This window comes from Bos indicus, chromosome 22 (assembly GCF_029378745.1).
Source record: "Bos indicus isolate NIAB-ARS_2022 breed Sahiwal x Tharparkar chromosome 22, NIAB-ARS_B.indTharparkar_mat_pri_1.0, whole genome shotgun sequence".
Lineage (NCBI taxonomy): Eukaryota > Metazoa > Chordata > Mammalia > Artiodactyla > Bovidae > Bos > Bos indicus.
Window position 1 is genome coordinate 50501337 of NC_091781.1, and position 19053 is coordinate 50520389.

The 19053-nt window shown below is 49.4% G+C and overlaps 1 protein-coding gene and 1 long non-coding RNA gene across 4 annotated transcripts in view; one reads left to right on the plus strand and one right to left on the minus strand.

Moving 5' to 3' along the window:
* The window catches only part of BSN (bassoon presynaptic cytomatrix protein), a 78813-nt gene extending 65562 nt beyond the window's left edge, over positions 1-13251 (minus strand). For all 3 annotated transcript variants that reach the window (XR_011563044.1, XR_011563043.1, XM_070776690.1), the window contains exon 1: positions 12967-13251. Coding sequence is in view for 1 of the 3 variants with exons in the window: in XM_070776690.1 (XP_070632791.1) it covers positions 12967-13166 (200 nt within the window). In the remaining 2 variants the exon portion in view is untranslated. The remainder of the gene's footprint in view (positions 1-12966) is intronic.
* A 266-nt stretch (positions 13252-13517) lies between these two features.
* Positions 13518-17651, plus strand: LOC139178635 (uncharacterized). Its single transcript, XR_011563048.1, has 3 exons — positions 13518-13653; positions 14906-15040; positions 17050-17651. It is a non-coding gene; the product is annotated as an uncharacterized lncRNA (long non-coding RNA).
* The last annotated feature ends 1402 nt before the right edge of the window (positions 17652-19053 follow it).

A 19053-nucleotide genomic window follows, 5' to 3' on the forward strand; every position in this document is an offset into this window, starting at 1 on the left:
AACTCTTCACAGTCAACCCTCCAGCCACCCAGCTGACTCTACGTCCAGAATCTATTCAGAAGTCGAGCACTTACCAGCACTCTCAGCCCCCTCCCCACTCCATCACCCCTTCCTCATCCTCATCCAGTGACTATTCTCTCTCACCTGAATACTGCCCAAACCCCTCACTAGCTCCCAGCTTCCGCCTTTGCCCCTCAGACTTGGCAACACAGAGAAAAATATGCATTTACCATTTCATTTCCACATCCAACAGGAAACTATCCTATAGGTACACTGGAAAAAACACAATGTATCCCATAGACACACTGGTAAAAATACAAATGACATATACACCAGGTCTCTCACTGTGCTGCACTTTGTAAGAGCAAAAGACTGGACACAGGCTGATGTTCACGGATTAACCATGGCATGACCACGTGCTAGAGCAGTGCACACACGGAAAAAGGAATAAGGAGGATTTCTGGATTCTGCTAGGAAATGATCTTCAGGAGACATTAAGTGAAAAAAAGGCAAAGTATAGCATAGTGTTTAGGGTTTGTTGACTCATATATAGAAAAGAAAAGAAATGTATTTTTTCCTTACATTTTCAAAGAGAAACAATCTAATAAAAAATGGTTTCTTATCAGGGAAGGCAGAGAACAAGGTGGAAGGGAACAAGATGGAGCTAGCCCTCTTTCAGTACACCTTGTTTTATTTGTAATCACATGAAAGTTGTACATAATTTTAAGAAAATTAAGTGGAAAAGAAAAAATAGGGTAGATGGCATTGTTCTTCAATCTTTACCTTCCCTGGATCTCTGCTCTTTACCATGTGACTCTGCAATTTTTCCCACTAGAGGTGCAGTATATTTTTCCAGCTGCAGCAGACTCTATTTTTGAAAATAATCTCAGCAAGATTTCCAGTCTCATATGCTTTTTTTTTTTTTTTTGGCCAAGCCACATGGCATGCAGGATCTTAGTTCCTTGACCAGGGATGGAATTCATGTCCCCTGCAGTGGAAGCACAGAGTCCTAACCACTAGACCACCAGGGAATTCCCTCATATGCTCTTATAAAACCTGGACACTCTCAATCAAGAGATGGAGTCTGTCTCCCCCTCTCAAATCTGGGCAGGACTTTGTGACTGCACCAATGAATGGAATGTGGCAGAAGTAACAACGCGTCTTTTGAGATTAGGTAATAAAGAAGTGGGCTTCCCTGGTGGCTTTCCACCAGGGAAAGGTAGGCTTTCCTGCCTGCCAGAAGGAAACGCACAGTTTGATCCCTGGATAGGGAAGATCCCCTGCAGAAGGAAATGGCAACCCACTCCAGTATTCTTGCCTAGAGAATTCCATGGACAGAGGAGCTTGGTAAGCTACAGTCTACGGAGTCACAAAAGAGACGGGCATGACTTAGCAACTAAACAACAACAATAAAGGCAGCACAGCCCCTACCTGCTTCCTTTCTCAGGACACCCTTGGAACCCAGGAACCATGTTGTGAGGAAGCTCAATCTAGTCCGCACTGGGAAGTACTGAGGCCCCAGCTAATAGCCAGCATAAGCTGTGAGACGCATTAATGATGAAGACATGTCAAATGACTCCAGTCCGCAGCCTTCAAGTCTTCCAGCTGAAGATCCAGACATTGTAGAGCGGAAATAACCATCCCTCTGTTCTCTGCCTCAATTTCTGACCTATAGAATTTGTGAGCAAAGCAATGATGTTTTACAGCACTAACTTTTGGGGTAATTTGTTATATCGCCACTGTAACTACAGTACCACACCTTGATGTTGGGCTTAACTATAAATTACTTTGACTCAAGAAATCTTAGTGGATGTGTCATTCCAAGCAGTGGCTTGGAATGTGTGTGTATGGTTAGGCATGCCCTCCTGTGCCTCTGTCATCACCATGGGAAACACGCCCTGGGCAGCCTGCTATCTGAGGAGGATGGGAGACACGGAGCAGACCTGGACTCACCTGCAGCCTGGAGTCCAGCCTGGATCAGTGAATTCTACCCAGCAGGCAAATGCATGAGATACCTGTGATGGATTCATTTTGATATTTGGCAAAACTAATACAATTATGTAAAGTTTAAAAATAAAATAAAATTTTAAAAAAATGGTAAAAAAAACAACTGCTTTTGAAGCCACTGAGTTTGGTTGATTTATTGTGCAGTATGACAATAGCAACAGATAAGTGATCAAAAAGCAATCTCTACAAGCTGAACACAAACTGGAAAAACAAACTTAATTGCATATCCTCTTAGTAGCATAACTAGACAGAGAAGAATCATTTATAATAACTCTAGAACACAAACTTTGACTACAAATTCCTTAAAAGATAAAAGCTAAGGACAAAAGAAACCACAAGGGAATCTTAAACTACACTCATTATTAGTATTAAGTGAAGTCACTCAGTCGTGTCAGACTCTTTGTGACCCCATGGACTATAGCCTACCAGGCTCATTAGTATTACTGCTAGTAAAAATATCTATATTATTATTTTGAAACAAGCACATATATATATACATATATCAGTCTATATATATGCAAGATTTGTTTGCATTCTGATGTGAAAGAACAAATTCTAAAGTGTCATTTTTGGAAATCACATTTTTCTCTGAACTCCCCCAGACATACATAAATAAAAATCTATCTTTTCTCTTGCTAAAAAAAAAGTTTAATTTAAAAAATTAAAAATAAAGAGTCATTTTTGAGATAATCAAGGAAAACTGAACATGGACTAGGTTTAGATTATATTAAGAATTTACTAACTTTGTTGTCTGTGATAATGTCACTGGATGAAAATAAAAATATCTTTTAACTATTAGACGTACATCCTAAAGTATTTATGACTCAAATGATACATTAGGATTTTCATTGAAAATACTCCAGCCAAAAAAAAGTGGGGGGAATATATATGAAACAAGTTGGCGAAACATTGATCATTGCCGATGTGATGGGTTCATAGGAGGGAGTTCACCCTGTCATCTTTTCTCCTTTTACGTGTTTCTGAAACTCACCTTCAGAGCATCTGCAGTCCCAGGGACATCTAACCTACAGAGCCAAAGGCCAAGGCACCCTGAAGAGTGGTCAGCATGACCTGGCCACCAGCGAAGGACAAGCCTGCACCGGGTCTGCCATGGCAAGGATGCCAGCAGTGGCTGCCTCTCCATTTGAGCCCTGACTCTGCCACCATCCTCAGCTGGCACTGCTCCAAACCCAAGCCAGCAAGGCTGTGGCCTCTAGACCCAACACTGGCCACTCAAGAGCAGACAAAGGGGTTTGGAAAGTGGGCTCGAGGGGCCATAGGAAGGGGAGAAGTTCTCATAACATAATTACCAAAACAATGACTGCCTTAGTTATTACCCCAATTCAGAGGTAAGAATCAGGATCCAAAAGAGGTCTCACTAGGTTGGAAGGGATCTTTAAGTGCAACCAGAGAAGTCATGCCAGGGACCCCTGCAGAACCCCCAAAGATTCACACTCAGGTCGCACAAGCCCAGGAAGGAGGGAACCCAGCCTTCACGATGAGATGCCCAGAATGAGGCTGGACAACCATGGAGTGCAGGGCCACGGGAGTGCTCAGGAAGGTGTAGGGTGGTGTTTTCAGGCTGTATGAGCCAAGGCACTTCATCCTCAGGCTGTGTCACTCACAGTCCACGTGACCTGCTGAGCCCTGTTCTCCGAGCCTCCCTGGCCTCAGGATCTGACAGCCCTGGGTGGACAGCCCTGGTCAGCAAGGGTCCCAGAGCCACTTCCCAGCCACGGGAGCTGGAGAAGTCATCTCGAGAAAGGACCGGGGTTGAGGAGGTAAGGGCATCATGCAATCCTGCCAAATCTGTAGTGGGTAAGTCAGTGGGGCCAGAGGGCGGAGCCAGGACCAAGAGACGGGAGGTGCAAGGAAACCCACAAAGGGAGAGAAGAACTTCCCAACATGGGGGTCATCTGCCTGGGTGGGAGCAAAGGCCTGGACCACTGGGGAAGTCACACCAAGGCGGAGCTCCTACCTTTGGGGAATATGGAAGCCGCCGTCTTGGCATCTCTTAGGGGTTTGATTAGATGCTCAAAATAAAAGGAGGACAGAGCAAACATATCAGGTGCTGAAGCTCAAACATGCTCCTGAAGGAAGTGGCCTCACAGGCCAGACCTTGACATTGAACGAGACCTGGCTTGAGCCCACAGAACCCACGCAGCTGCAGGAGAAACTGCAGAGAAGACCACATCCAGCTCCTCGCTTTACAAGTGGAGGAAGCCGAAAAGCTGCCTGACTGGAGAGGGCAGAACTAGGGTCTCCTTCAGGCCAGCCCCTTCCATGCCCCTCCTCCCCCACCACGAAGGGTTTGCCAACCCCCGCTCCCCTGGAAGTCCTGAGCACACAGGCTGCCGCCAGAGCTCCTGTGGAATGTGGAGGGGACAACACTCAGGAGGTGAGCCGTCGAGCACAGCTGGGGAGAGGGCACCGGCAGCGGGCTCTGCCGGCCCACCTGGGCGCCTTGCTGGCCCGCTGGCAGAGCCAGTAGGAGGCCGTCAGCTTTTCAAGAGCCCCTGCTTACCAGGAGCGACCAAGTGGCAAGGCGGCAGCCAGTCCCCCTCCTGGCTCCCGGCTTGATTGAGAAGTCATTTTGTCCACTCGGGAAGATTTCCGGGCCACAATGGGAGAGCAATCCTCTTCATTTAAAGCTCTTCTAATTAACCTAAAGGCAGCCGGTTGGACTTGTTTTCTCTACTCTGTGAAGCTGAACAGCGGGAAGCTTCCCCTTTCCTTTTCAATCATCTCACAGAAATAAGCTGTCAGAGGTGGAGGGGACTTTGGAGATTAGTTAAATTTCTCAGTTTACAGATGGAAAAAAACCGAGGACCAAGCCCACAGGTACAGTCCATTTCAGGCGATGTCAGGACTCATTACAACCTGAGTTTCTGACCCCCCTTTCCCACCGCCCAGTGTCCACTGTTCTTCATCCCCCACCCCACCCTACCCTCTCCTTTGCTCAAATGTCCTACTTCCAGATCTTTTCCCTGTCCTCAAAGCCCTCGCCATCCTCTTGCTAAATTTTCCATCTTCTGAGAGCAGGAGGCAGGGAAGTGACGTGGTTCTCCAGCTGTGCTCAGTGTATGGCATTTGGGTTTGCTAAAGTCAGCGAAGCTGGCTGTTCTTCTGAATCTCTCATGTTAGACCTTTGGAGCTCCCAACAGAGTAAGTCAGTGCTGTGAATGTGTTTTGTAAGCTGTAAAACATCATACAAATATGTGCTCTACTATTTTAGAAGATGAAATGATACAACCCCTTTTCATGGTGCGCTCTTTCCCCTTACCTCTGTGAGACAAAGGCAGGAGCGAACTCTAATTCAGGGAAGCAAGGGGAAAGATCTGAACTGGAGTGTCTCCTTCTCTCCTACCACACTGTGAGCCCCTTGAGGGCAGAGCCTACCTCCTGAGCTTCTTTCTTCCTCTCATTTCACCCAGGGATAGGCATCTGATAGGTGTTGAGCAAAGGTTTCCAGAATACATGGATGAACTTCACTTTAAAGTCCTCCTACTTCTAAGTAGAATTTAACTGTAGAAATCCCTCACATATATGACTCCTCATATCCACTCCCATATATGAAAAGTGCAGATGACCCTGATTACCTACCAGCACACACAAATGTATCCAGTGTACGGATGTGCCTACTGGCAAATTTCCTTACCTCCCCTTTCTTTCAAAGCACCCAATGTCTTACTGGTTCTTCCAGCATCCTTGGGGGGACAGCCCCCTCCCTGACCCTGGGGCAGTGGAGAGCTTGGGCTCCTCTGGGTACAAGTGGTGGTGCCAGATGGGACCAGGCCCAGTGACCCCTTGTGTGAGCTCCTGGACAATCTGTGGAGGCTCCGTGATCTCCTCAGTGGTTGAGACCAAGCTCTTCTACAACTCCTTAGGGAAAATCTCATCCTCACCTTTGGTCCTGACAGTGGTCTCACCATTTCAGAAGTAGCCAGGTCCCTCCAAAGAAATTTGGATTTGCCCCCAGGGGTGACCTACAATGCCTTGGAGACTCACAATATGCTTCCAGGTGAGCCTCTTGTTAGAAAGAAGTGAGGATACCAGGTAAGAAATGTCTGCTAGAGCAAAGTTCTCTTAAGAACCCTAGATGCCCCTAACAGCAAAGTACAGGAAGGAGAGAGCAGCTTGGGTGCCCAGGGGAATCGGAACATGCACCTTGGCTCCATCCCACAGGCCCAGCTGTCCCACAGGCTGAAGGATAAGACCACGGGCTCAGAGAATACCAGAAGAGGACAGGCCCCCACCAGAGGCCCAATCCACAGCGGGTGGGTCACCAGAATCCCATCTCTCTGAACACAGGCCAGGGTCCCAAGTCATCCCCAGCTTCGACCAGCTCCCATCACCGCACTGGTGAATGGAGACGGCAGATGGCCCTGTTGGAAAGGAGCCTGAGCAAGTCCTCCAGAGGCAGGACCAATACCCACATGACATACTCAGGCATCACCTGAGATGGGAGTCCCCACAGCTGGAGTGTCCACTGAGGCCCAGCTGACCAGGAGGGCCTCTAGTCCTAGTGTGACACTCGGCCCTTGCTGCAGGCATGCAGGTCTCCGCTCACCATTTCACCATTTAAAAAAGTGAATCCCTAGACAGGAAGGGCAAGTGAGGCCAGGGCAGACAGAGCCTGCGGCAGCTGCATGGCCAGGTAGGTGGAGTGAGGAATGTGTGCAGGCTCCGTTGCTCAGTCGTGTCCAACTCTTTGTGATCCCACGGACTGTAGTCCACCAGGCTCCTCTGTCCACGGGGATTCTGCCAGCAAGAATACTAGGGTGGGTAGCCATTTCCTACTCAAGGGGATCTTCCTGACCCAGGGATTGAACCAGCGTATGATGCATTGGCAGGCAGATTCTTTACCGCTGAGCTACCTGGGAAGCCCGGAGTGAGGAATAAGTGTGTATAAACACCTAGAGGAGTGACTGTGACGGAGCAGGCACCCAGCAGTGGTAGTTCTAACTGTTACAACAGCTCTGCCAGCCTACCTCCACAATCAGCCCCAACTCACAGCACACAGGCCAAAGGCTCCAGAACAGATTCTCCCCAGGTAACCAACACATAGCAAGGTCTGTCCCTCCCTGCCTCTATCACAGACACGGGGAAAGGGGTCCACTGAAATGGGCAGGACCTAGGAGAAGAGGGAGGATTTACTGAAGCCCCAGATCTTATCTCCTGGCAGCTACTTATACATATATAGTACATAAAATACACATACAGGGAAGGCTCCACCTGTGACGCTGGGGTGAAAAGGCATGAGCTCGGGGGTCCGCAAGCTTTGATTTCTTAAACTCAGAACCAAACCTACTCGGTGGAAGGAGAACTTTAGAAAAAGAATGGAAAAATGACCCATGGAATCGATCTTTGTTCTCAAACTAGCCCAAAGTCTGGATCTTCTTTCAACGAACTCCTAGCCGCTTCCAATCAGAAGTGCTCAACAAACTCCTTCTTAAAAAGCTAGGATTTCTTGGCCAAAAAAACCCTGATGCGATTCTGAATGCCTTCTGGATGTAATTCCCTGTTTTGAGGAAAAATATGGGACAGGGGAACATCTTAAATGACACCACAGGGATATAATCAGCATAATCCAGAATATGAGTGTGTGTGTGTGTGTGCGTGTGTGTGTGTGTGAAACCACAGGAAAAACCACACAGACAATCATAAATCCCAAGCGGAACTTACGGACTTAAAGAAACTGAAGAGACATAGCAAACAAATGCTCTGTGCAGATCTCGTTCAGATTACAATTCAAACAAACCATTATAAAAATAAATTAATAAAATAATCCAAAAACACTGAACCCTGATGGAATATTCACTGAGGTTAAGAAGAGATTGTTACCCTTTTTAGATGTAATAATGGTGCTGTGGTAATGTTTATGCTGCTGCTGCTAAGTCGCTTCAGTCTTGTTCGACTCTGTGCGACCCCATAGACGGCAGCCCACCAGGCTCCCCCGTCCCTGGGATTCTCCAGGCAAGAACACTGGAGTGGGTTGCCATTTCCTTCTCCAATGCATGAAAGTGAAAAGTGAAAGTGAAGTCGCTCAGTCGCGTCCGACTCACAGCGACCCCATAGACTGCAGCCTACCAGGCTCCTCCGTCCATGGGATGTTCTAAGCAAGAGTACTAGAGTGGCTTGCCATTGCCTTCTCCAGTAATGTTTATATAAAGCCCTTATTTCCTTTCTTTTTCACCTCACCATGCAGCATGCCAGAGCTTAGTTTCCCGTGAGCACGTGCTAAAGTCGCTTCAGTTGTGTCCAGCTCTTTGTAACCCCATGGACTATAGCCCACCAAGCTCCTCTGTCCAGGGGATTCTCCAGGCAAGAATACAGGAGTGGGTTGCCATGCCCTCCTCCAAGGGATCTTCCCAACCCAGGAATCAAATCTGCATCTCTTACGTCTCCTGCATTGGCAAGTGGGTTCTTTACCACTAGTAGCACTTGGGAAGCCCCTTAGGTCCCCGACCAGGGATCACACCTGTGTCCCCTGCATTGGCAGCATGAAGTCTTAACCACTGGACCACCAGGAAAGTCCCCAAAGCCCTTATTTCTTAGAAATATACACTGAAACATGGATGATGAAATGTTTGAATATCTGGAAGACGCTCCCATTGAAGATGCTTTAAGCAGAGTAAGGGAGATAGATAAACTTGATCAGCTGTGAGTTGATGATGGCTGTGGCTAGGCAATGGGAACATGGCAGTTCATTAACTTATTTTCTCTACTTTTACGTATGTGTGTTTGAAATTTTCCATAATATAAAAAACTTTAAATAAAATAGACTTTCTCTCCCTAAAAAATCCATAGCTTTTTTTTTTTTTTTTTTGGACCTATGGCATCTTATCAGTCTTACCAAGGCTACAAATAGCTATATTATCAAAACTGCCCCTGTCTCCCAGGCAAGAAATGCAAAAATGGCTTCCCTCTTAGGGTGAGTTTTTGATAACATCACCATCCAGATATTGGGGTCACTTTAGCACAAACTCCATGACATGTCCTGCATGAGAATCCAGTGGCCTAACATAATCTCTAAATGATAAAGGCCCATTATTTCTAAACCTAATAATTGTATCCTTTCTTTCTGGCCTTACAAATTAATCCCAGATTTTTCTAGAGCCTGACTGTTAGCTGATATAGTATAACAAGTCTGGCTAATCTCAGACCAGAGATACTTTGCCTGACAAACCTAGTTATTCGTTCATTAACTTATCTTCGAGATATAATTATGGCAAACCTATCTTGAGAAAGGAACTCTGGGTATGGTTCTTAGGGCAGCCTCGCCTACCTTCCCACAAATGCCCAGGCTCTCTGTGCCCAGCTGCACTGGGCTCAAGATGTCTCCCTGACATATGGTCTGGAAGTGAGTGACAGCTCAGCACTGATCACTGATTTCAACGGGGTAACAAGGAGGAGCCTTATCTGGCTTGCCACAGTTTTTCACACCCCTGCACTCAGCCCCAGTCTCTGCCTGTGTAGACCACGTGCCTCATGTCATTTCTTCCTCTCTCTACCTCTCAGGGCCACCTCCCTTACTTTCCCAAGGAGACCTGGGATTCTCCTTCTTTTGAAGCCTGGCTCTGCCTCTCTACTCTTCTCACTTGACAACCCTTCTATAAGCATTACCTACTAGAATGCTCCTCAGACACTGAGCTGCCTACGGTGTCACTCCTAGGATCCTTCCGTATTCTCCAAGAGCTCTTCAAGAGCTTTCTGATCAACCAGACTGTGAGGTGCTAGAGGCCAGGGGAGCATTGTATATACTTCCAGAACCTCCACAAAGCCCAGCACAGTGCTTGCTCTTGATACTGGCAAATATACCTTGCTTGATTGACTAAAGATCAGTTTGCAAATGTCAAAGCTCTGCAAGTCCACAGAGCTGGTGTCGATTAACCACATTGCCACTGGTCTACATGGCTTCTTTTTTTTTTTTTTTTTTGGCCAGTAAACAACTTAGTCTTTTATTTGCCCAAGGCCAGCTGTTGCAGGCATTGAGGCCCCTAGACTTCCAGAAGGGATGGGGGTGGGGGAGTCACCCTTCCTCCCAGGTGCTGCCTGCCCCATCCTGCTTCCTGCAGGAGATGGGAGAGTAGAGAAAGTGTGCCCTTGCACCATCAAGTATCTCAATTGTGTGTGTGTGTCAGTCGCTCAGTCGTATCCGACTCTTGCGACCCCATGGACTGTAGCTCACCAGGCTCCTCTGTCCAAGGGATTCTCCAGGCAAGAGTACTGGAGAGGGTTGCCATTTCCTTCTCCATACATGGCTTCTTTGTGCAATTTTTTTAAGGTGCTTTCTGGAGTACTGATAAAGTTTCTCTTGAACTGGTTTGTGTACAGGTAAAAATCCCATCAACTCAGGACCTTCACTGAACATCAGCCATTCAGCCATAAAATGAACTGAATGAATGAATAACTGAAAGGTGCCCCTTCCTGCAGGAAGATGCAGCCCACACCAAGGCATAGAACTTGGAGCCTGAGACAGAGTTCAGCCTTCTCTGATCTGGCACTCCTCCGGGAAGGCACAACCTATGTAACTGCGCATGTGACCCTGGGACCAGGAGCAGAGAGCCCTGCCCTGACAGACTCTCTGATGCCCAAAGTGCCATATCATCCAAACAGGTTAAGAGGCAGCATTATGGGTGTGGCGGACTGCTACTCACAGGGTTCTAGCCGAGCTCTTAAGCCTCAAATGGTGAAGCTGGCCCCTCACAGGGCCCAAGCCAGCTCAGTATTAGGAGGAAAAGACTAATTCAGCCTGAGGTGACAAGGGGTAATACAGCAACAGGAAAGAGCCAGGAGTCCAGTCCCCAACAGCTTCAGTTCCATTCCCCTCTGGGGTCAATATAATGATCTTCCCCTTACCTGGCCCTCCACCTATTTCTATTCACCATGTAATTCCCCCAAATTCACAAGCGGGCTTGAAACTATGCCAATGCTCTTTCCCAAATGCCCAGAAGCACATGCCACAGGGCTTTTTCTCCATCAATGGGCCAATCTGTTCAGCAGCATCTCAGAACAGAACATGCTAAATTTGGCATTAGGTACCTGAGACGCTGGGTGAGAGGAAGTGAAGCTATACGGATGCTGAAGGAGAGACATATCATGGAGCTGCGGCTTGGCTGAGGTGCCCAGACAAGCGAATATCAGCTGGAAGAGTAAACCCCATGTCCTAAGGACCTCCAATCCCCAGCTTTGGTGACAAATAGCCAGCTCACCCTCTGAGCTTGATAGCTATAGGACCATAGCTAAACAGGCCCGTGTATATGCACTGCCTACAGCCAAGAGCAAAATTACGTGACAGCTAAATCCAGCAGGAGCCCATGATTCCCTACCCCACAGTGGTTCATGGGTCTGCCCTGTAGTAGAACACGTAGACAGGGTAGAAATGAAATACTGAAAAGGAATATGAATAGACACTAGCCTCTTCCTGTCTCTTTGAGATGTCCAAGTCTTTCCAAATTTTCATATGCTTGGCTCTGCAACATCAGATAAACGATAAGCAGAGTAGCCTGCTTGGTTACCAGAAGGGAAATGTCGAGTTTCCCATATAGAGAACTCCCAATAACAAGCTGTTTTTCCACACAGCTATAGAGGCTTTCCCTTGAAGGGAGTGCTCTAAAGCCTGAGTGAGCCTCCCTTGAGCTAAAACTCAAAGAGCAGCTCAACACGCAGCAAAATGGACAGTATTTGCAGTGCTAAGAACTGTATGCTCTACAACTGCATTACCAAAAAGGCTAACGTAAAATGGGCAAATCCCCCCTCTAAAAGGGATGGTCACAAGCTGGCTTGTCTGAGGCAGGTTTCAGGCTACCAAGCGCTTTTCATTACCGTTAATTGTCTAAGAAACAATTTCTGAGAAAACAAGCCCATGAGAGGCATAGTTGGGCAGCTGAAGAACCAAAAATTATGCTCCCTTACAGTTTGTGGGACACACAGAAAAACCAAGGCAACATTTATCAGCAGACTCACGTGGACCCCAAGCACACCCCAGCTTCGCTACTCCCCGGGTCTATCTGCTGTGAAGATAACGCCTTCCATTTTATTTTGTCGTCTCTTAGGTTTCCTGAGTTTTCAGCCGACTGATTTATTATATATTGGTATTTCCTTCCACTGCATTTACTGCCACTTAATTGTTTATAGGACCATCACATGCATTTTAAACAGCTGGTTTCATAGTATTTGATCAGATATCAAATACTGTTTGTTTTGACATGTTCTGTTTAAAACATGTCACTGATTTGAGGTGGGACTCTAGATCATGAGGCAACAGAACATATTTGGTTCTAGATGATTCAACAGCATTTTTGCTTCACCCCAAAGCGTTTCACTAAACCATGGTGAAAGCACATGACCCTGTTAGTACTGTTGAGCCTAAATAAGTGCCTTTTGGTGTCCAGTTCCCCTCCTCCAAAGATTTTAGCTACTAAATGCCTGAGGAAAGCGAATGACCAAGTTCATGGTTCAACTATTTCCACATCTTTCTGCTCCTCACAGTGACACTTATCTTTCCTGACAGCCACTCCCATTGTGCTCTTTCCTCGGCCCAACACAATGGACACAGGCAGATAGCAGCAGACAGGGAGGACGTTTTCCATCCCATTGCTCCCCAGTGCAGAGGGACCAGGCTGAGGTTACATAAGCCCCTCCTTAGCCCAGCATTGGGGTGAAGAGAATTTGGGGTTCGTGACGAAGTCACGGTCTGCAGGCCCGGACTGACCCTGTGCTCAGCATCGTGCTTTATACTAAGGCAGGGCGGCTATAAAGGGAGGGCCGCGTCCCGCGACCACCCTCCCTCATGCCACCTCCTCAAACCATCTGGGTTCAAAGTGCGGCCGGACGTCCGACCTCGCTGTCCAGACTAGACCGCAGGGTCGTGGGCCCCAGCACTGGCCTCCGCCTCAGGCTACACACTCCCGTGCCCTCCTGCCCCCGCCCCAGGGAGCTGTGCCGCGCGCTTACCTGCCCGGGCCACCCCCAGGCCCGGGGCCTGGACCCGCTGGTCCGGCGGTCGCCCGCGCCCCGCCTGTCGCCGGGAGCTGTCCTCCGCCTGCCAGTGCTGAAGGCGGCTTCCCGGCACCGGGGCCCGGGCCGGGGCCGGACCCTCCGGGCGGCAGCGGCCCGTCGCCAGCGCCGCCCTCCAGGCTGGCCTCGTTGCCCATGGCGGGCAGGCGGGCGGGCGGGGTCGGGGTCGCACTGGGCCCGGGCCGGCGGCTCCCGGGCGACTCTCACACGCTCCGCTCCGCCGCCGCCGCCGCCGCCATCTCCCAGCTCGGCTAGCGCCGTCGCCTGCCACTGCGCATGCGCGGCTCGCGTGCCCCTCTCTGCACACGCCCCCCCCCCCCCCCCCCCCGCCACCTCCACGCGTGCGCGCGCTCCCGCCGGCCTCTGAAGACTTTAGTCCACGAGCCTGAAGCTGGATCGCCGGGATACAGCCGCCGGCGCCGGCGCATGCGCCCTCCGAGGCCGACGCGGCCGGCGGGTACTACCAGGCGTGTGCCGCGAGGGTTGGTAGGAGCGTCCCGCCTAACCAGGATTGGAGGGACATGGACAACGAGATGGGTCCGTGGGGGCGTCACTCCGTGCCCTGTCCTGGAGTCAGTGGCGCTTTCTGACTCGGGGAACTTGGGCGTGGGAGCTCTCATTTGGGTAACTTCCACGTCCCAGCTTTTGGCAGACTTTGTGGGAACTGGCCTCAGAGAGGGGACGCCGAGTGTGGCGTTAAAGGATGTTTAAGATTTGGAAACGCTAATGAACGAAGAGTTTTCAGAGGCGCAATGTCATGGAAGGATGGAGATTTTAAAGGATGCTGAGATATGGGGCTGGTTATGAGGAGTCGGACACGACTGAGCGACTTCACTTTCACTTTTCACTTTCATGAAATGGCAACCCACTCCAGTGTTCTTGCCTGGAGAATCCCAGGGACGGGGGAGCCTGGTGGGCTGTCGTCTATGGGGTCGCACAGAGTCAGACACGACTGAAGAGACTTAGCAGCAGCAGCAGCATGAGGTTCTCAAAGGCTAGCTGGGGAGTGAAGACGTTATACAAGTGGCACGGGGCAACCATCTGGGATTCAGGTCCAGGCTTAGTCCCGGGAGATGGGAACCTCAAAAAGTGTCCCTGGGAAAGGTGGATGGTGTGTCAGGGTTGGCCTGAAGCCAGATGGAATGCTGCCTCAGTAGGCCCTGGAACAGTGACCTTGGGGATGGGTAGTGGGGAGAGTTGATACTTCTTGGAAATTTTGAACTGTGGTTCCCATGGACTGTCAGATGAAGGACTGCAGGCTGCCTCTGCATGGACCTGAGAGCTTACCAATTACTTTTCCCGTACCTCACTTTTACAGACTTCAGTGTTTGCATACTACTCTGACTTCTCGCTTCTCACACAAACCTGGGTTTTCCTGAGGGAGATTATTCCTTAAAAGATATTCCAAACTATTCCTGGCTTCATAAATCACAGCTGTGTAGAGGAACTTAAGTAAACTTGGACCTATTTTACAAACTCATCTAATTCTCCTAATGATGGAAGTGAAAAGTGAAAGTGTTAGTTGCTCAGTCATGTCCAACTCTTTGTGACCCATGGACTGTAGCGTGCCAGGCTCCTCTGCCCATAGGATTCTCCAGGCAAGAATACTGGAGTGGGTTGCCATACCCCATTTCATCCCCTTCTCCAGGGGATCTTCCCAACCCAAGGACTGAACCCAGGTCTCCTGCTTTGCAGGCAGATTCTTTACTGTCTGAACCACCAGGGAAACCTAATGATGGAGAATATATCAAATGGGATGTCAGCAGTTCTAACCTGACCTGGAATAATCCAGGGATCCCTATGAACTGATAACCAGATGGACAGACCTTAGCTGGGCCTTCCCACGCACACTGATCCGCTCCCTATGACCTCTCAGATGGAGTTTCCATGAAGCCTGGATTGCTGACTTGACTACCTGACTCTGACTGCCTGGAATAACGAGAGCCTCTCTGCCCATGTTATGATGATCTTCACTGTGTTTCCTCCTATGTTTCAATCATCTTTGTGTCTGGTGAGTATGTGTATCTAGGCTCCTCAAGGATCCACACCTCAGCCCTGCCACTTCCCAGATGGGACCTTGGCAACTGACTTAAACTCACCAAGCCTCCATGTCCTAACCTGCAAAGTTATAATACTAGCCCCCTCTAATGTGAGGGATTGTGAGAGTGGAGTGGCTGATACAAATAAAACACAAGAACAAGGGCCTGGTGTACACATAACCAAATTTATTATTAGTTGTTTCTCTGGTGGATGGTCTGGGATTTGGAGATTTTGTGCCACACCTTTTCTCCCGGGGAAGAACATGAACACAGGCACTATGAGCAGGCCAGTGACCTGACCTTGGTCTGACCCAGGCCCTTCCGGCTTCACAGACACCAGTCAGTGTGGGCTAGACTGCTTGAAAGTAGGAGAGAAAAGGATGTTTGTTTTTGTAAAAGCCATAAGAGCTATGGCTTCCCATAGATTTAAATCAACGTGCCCCTGGTTCCAGTGGGGGTAATTAGCCCTACCTGGGCAGTGGACCTGGGGAGTTGCCCTCGTCAGAGTCGATTGTTGGCTGTTAGCAGACCTCCAGGGTCTCTGCTACCTTGGTAACAAAGAACACAGTGCAGTGGAGACCTGGAAGTGTGAGTTAGTGGTTCCCCTGTCCTCCTTTCCAACTGTCAATCTCACTTCCTCCGAGAAACATCCACAGGAACACGCCTGCTGTGTCCACATCCATCCCTCACATTTGGCCCAGGGACTCCTGCTGACCAAGGGATGGCGCTGGCCTCTGGTGGTTTGGGGCTCTGACTCAGTCTCTGGTTTTTATTCACTGTTCCAGGAGTTGTTTCCTTCCTTCTGACTTAGTAGGGGCTCTTCAAGAGCAGGACATTGTCTGGCTTGTCCTATTCCCTGGGCTGGCCTTCAGCAGGGCTTCGGGGTTGCTGGTTGGGCTGAGTTCTCTAGGCAGCTCCAGGCATTTCTCTCACTGGCACTTCCAAGGGCTTCACCAACCACCAGGCTAAAAGGACCCCAGAGGGACCTTTGAATTTAGCTCCTGCATCACTGCGCATGGGTTATTCACTTCATGAATAACAGGGACGGTGCTGAGGTTGTGCCCAAAGTGTCTCCTGCTGGAGGAGTTATAGATGAGCTACCTATACTAACTAGAAGAATTCACTAGGTTTGACTTCATGACAAGTGAATGCACAAATCTCTAAGTTTATACAAACCAGCAGTTGGGATGTCTGGTACCATTTCCTCCTGGGTTCAGCTGCTGCCCAGCCAGAGACAGGATGGACCTGGAGCCCCTACAGAAGTTTCCAAGCCCCCTAAACTTCACTTGCCAAAGGTATTTTCTTCCCACTTCGATGTGACATATGACCCACAGCAGTCGTTTTGGAGAAAGCCCAGATGGGAGGAGAATCAGTCTACATGCCAAAATAGAACTGATGGATGGACACACGTCCACTGACTTCTCCAGCCTGTTCTCTCAAACACTCATAAAAAACCAGAAGGAAAATGTAACTGGGGGGAAAAAACATCTATCCAGGTAGAAAAAGGCCTATTCAGAGCCAGCTTGCTGCTGGAGTTTGTGGAAATGATTAGTCATTGGGAGGCAAATCTTGAAAGCATGAAGAGATGCAAAGCCTTGGGACCTGCACCTGGATGCCAGCTGGGCCATGGGTGAGGCACCATGCAGGCGAGCCTAGGCACAGGAGGGGCAGTGTGCAAACTCTGAGGCTTTCCTGCTTCCCCACAGAGCCCAGTTTACCCCAGGCCGCTACTTTCAGCATGGTGACCTCCACAGGGAGGCTCAGGAGTCAAAGATGAAGATGCCGACAGTGGTGACAAGGAATGACAAACTTTGCCAGCAAGAAGGGGAGGCAGAGAGCATGGAGGTGGGAGGGAATGAGGATGGATGGCTGAGGACAGTTCTGGATGGCATGGTGCCACAGGCTGTGGACTGTCCCTGAAAGACTGGGAGAGCCAGCTCCCGGGGTCTCCTGACCTCTCTGCTCTTCTGTTTTGTTGTAGTGCTGCTGAGGCCTGTCTCACCTCCCAGGAGAAGCCACTCAGGAAACTGGATCCCTGTCTGCATTCCTCCACCGGGATGGAAAAACAGAACTGAAGAGGAAGGAAGGAAGGAAGCGCGAAGAAACAGAAGGTTTGCCTCCTGGCTGAGGTTTGTCAGCACCACCCACCAACACGAGCAATAAGGCAGCTCCCCAAGCAAGCGGCAGGCTGATATGAGGCTACAGATGAGAAACTCGAGGCATCTGTGTCCTGCTCAGCAGCCCATCCGGGCTGGCCAGGACACTTTTGCCTGTGTGCTAGGTTCTTCAGATGAGCCATGCCTTGGGTAGAGTAGGAAAAGGGAGCAAAACTGAAAGGTATAGAACTTGCTGGAGGCCTTGTCTGCCTAATTCCTTTCCTGTTGCACTATGCGAATCTTTACTTGCATTCTGTGAAAAGATCCAGGGGAAAAAAAAATGATCAGAAATGTTTATCACCAACCTAGCCCCACCGCCCATGCAGTGCTCCCGAGAAAGCTCATTAAGCCCCATTGCTATTAGAGTTATGTGCTTCCAAAGGCTTGTTGTGACAAGAAAAAAATAACGAAGACATGCTTTCTCCAAGTTGTAAGTGCCCAAGTCAAAACACGCTGCTTTTCCTTGTCCCTCTGCCTTCCCTCAGACAAGCCTCCAGGCTGGCTTTGTGGATCTCATTCATGCATACCCGCATACTCATCCTCCTTCAGCCAGTGCCAAGCCAGTATTTACTCAGTACCAGGCCCAGTGAAGACTAAGGGACCTTCCCTCAAGGAGTTCAGTTTGCAGAATGGGAGAGACAAGCACATAAACGGTTTCCTGTAAACTATAGAAAATACTATCTCAATCCCCATTGCAATCCTTCCCACTAGGATTCTAGTTTCCATGGAGTTGCCTCCACCTACCTCTGTCCCACAGGTGTGGAGGTAAAGGGTGGGGAACAGACCCAGGTGGCAAGTCATGTCTGTATTCCCTCTCCTGATGAGCCCATGTGCCTACTCCAAGCAACAGAGGTTCAGACATGACTTGGACACTTCACGGGAAAGGGACAGTTAGCTCAGCCCCTTCATCAGACTCAGTTCCACAGTCTTCAGGGAAGTCTTTTAAAGGGAACCCTAGCTCGTGAGACTCTGTGGCTCTCCTACTGCAAATCCAAGCCCATTACTGAGAATTACCCTTTACCACCAGGGATTTCATGGGACATAGCTATGCTCTGCACTGAGCTTTGCCTTTTCCTGGTCAGAGTGGATTAACATAGGGTTGGTTTGTCCAGGAAGCTTTCAGGAGTCACTGGAACAGTTCCTGACTTCCAGGAAAAATAGAAAAGTGCAGGTCAGTGAAACAAAACCCTTTTGACAAGTAGAAAGGTCCACAGTCCCTTAGGCCTCTTCCAGGATGGATGATTTCAATTTCACTAAATTCAATGTAGTTAAATTTAAATTTCAGTTCAGTTTGGCACTTTCGAGCCCTAGGACAAAGATAGCATCACACTAGGCCCCAGGGATGCAGCAGAAACTAAGACCGTTGAGCCCACACTACCCTCACTGAAGCTGCAGTCTCCAAGTCTGGCCTTTGCCTGCTGCTCAAACCAGGCCCTGATTCTGGAGGCCCTGACGGCTGGCCCTCTGTGCAGGGACTGCTGGTATCCCCTGTAGCCCTGAGCGTGGCCAAAGCAGACTCGACCAGGCGAGGGCTGAAGTCACATGCAGGTCTCCCCAGATTCTGGGGTGGGGAGCAGCAGGTGTCAGTTGTACAGAAGCATCTGGGTTACCACCGCTAGTTATGTACTGATAACTCCCCCAGTTGGCAGACCCGGCATGGGCATCAGCTCTCCCAGGTGGTAGCCTTTCTGACCAGAAGCTAATAATGCAGTCTGAGGAATTCCTAGTAAGGCTGAACAAGAGACAGCCTCCACTTGCCACTGAGCCTTCCCTCCCCCAGTCTCTGCTCATTTCAACCAAGCCCTCCCCCTCAGCCCCAGATCTGCTCC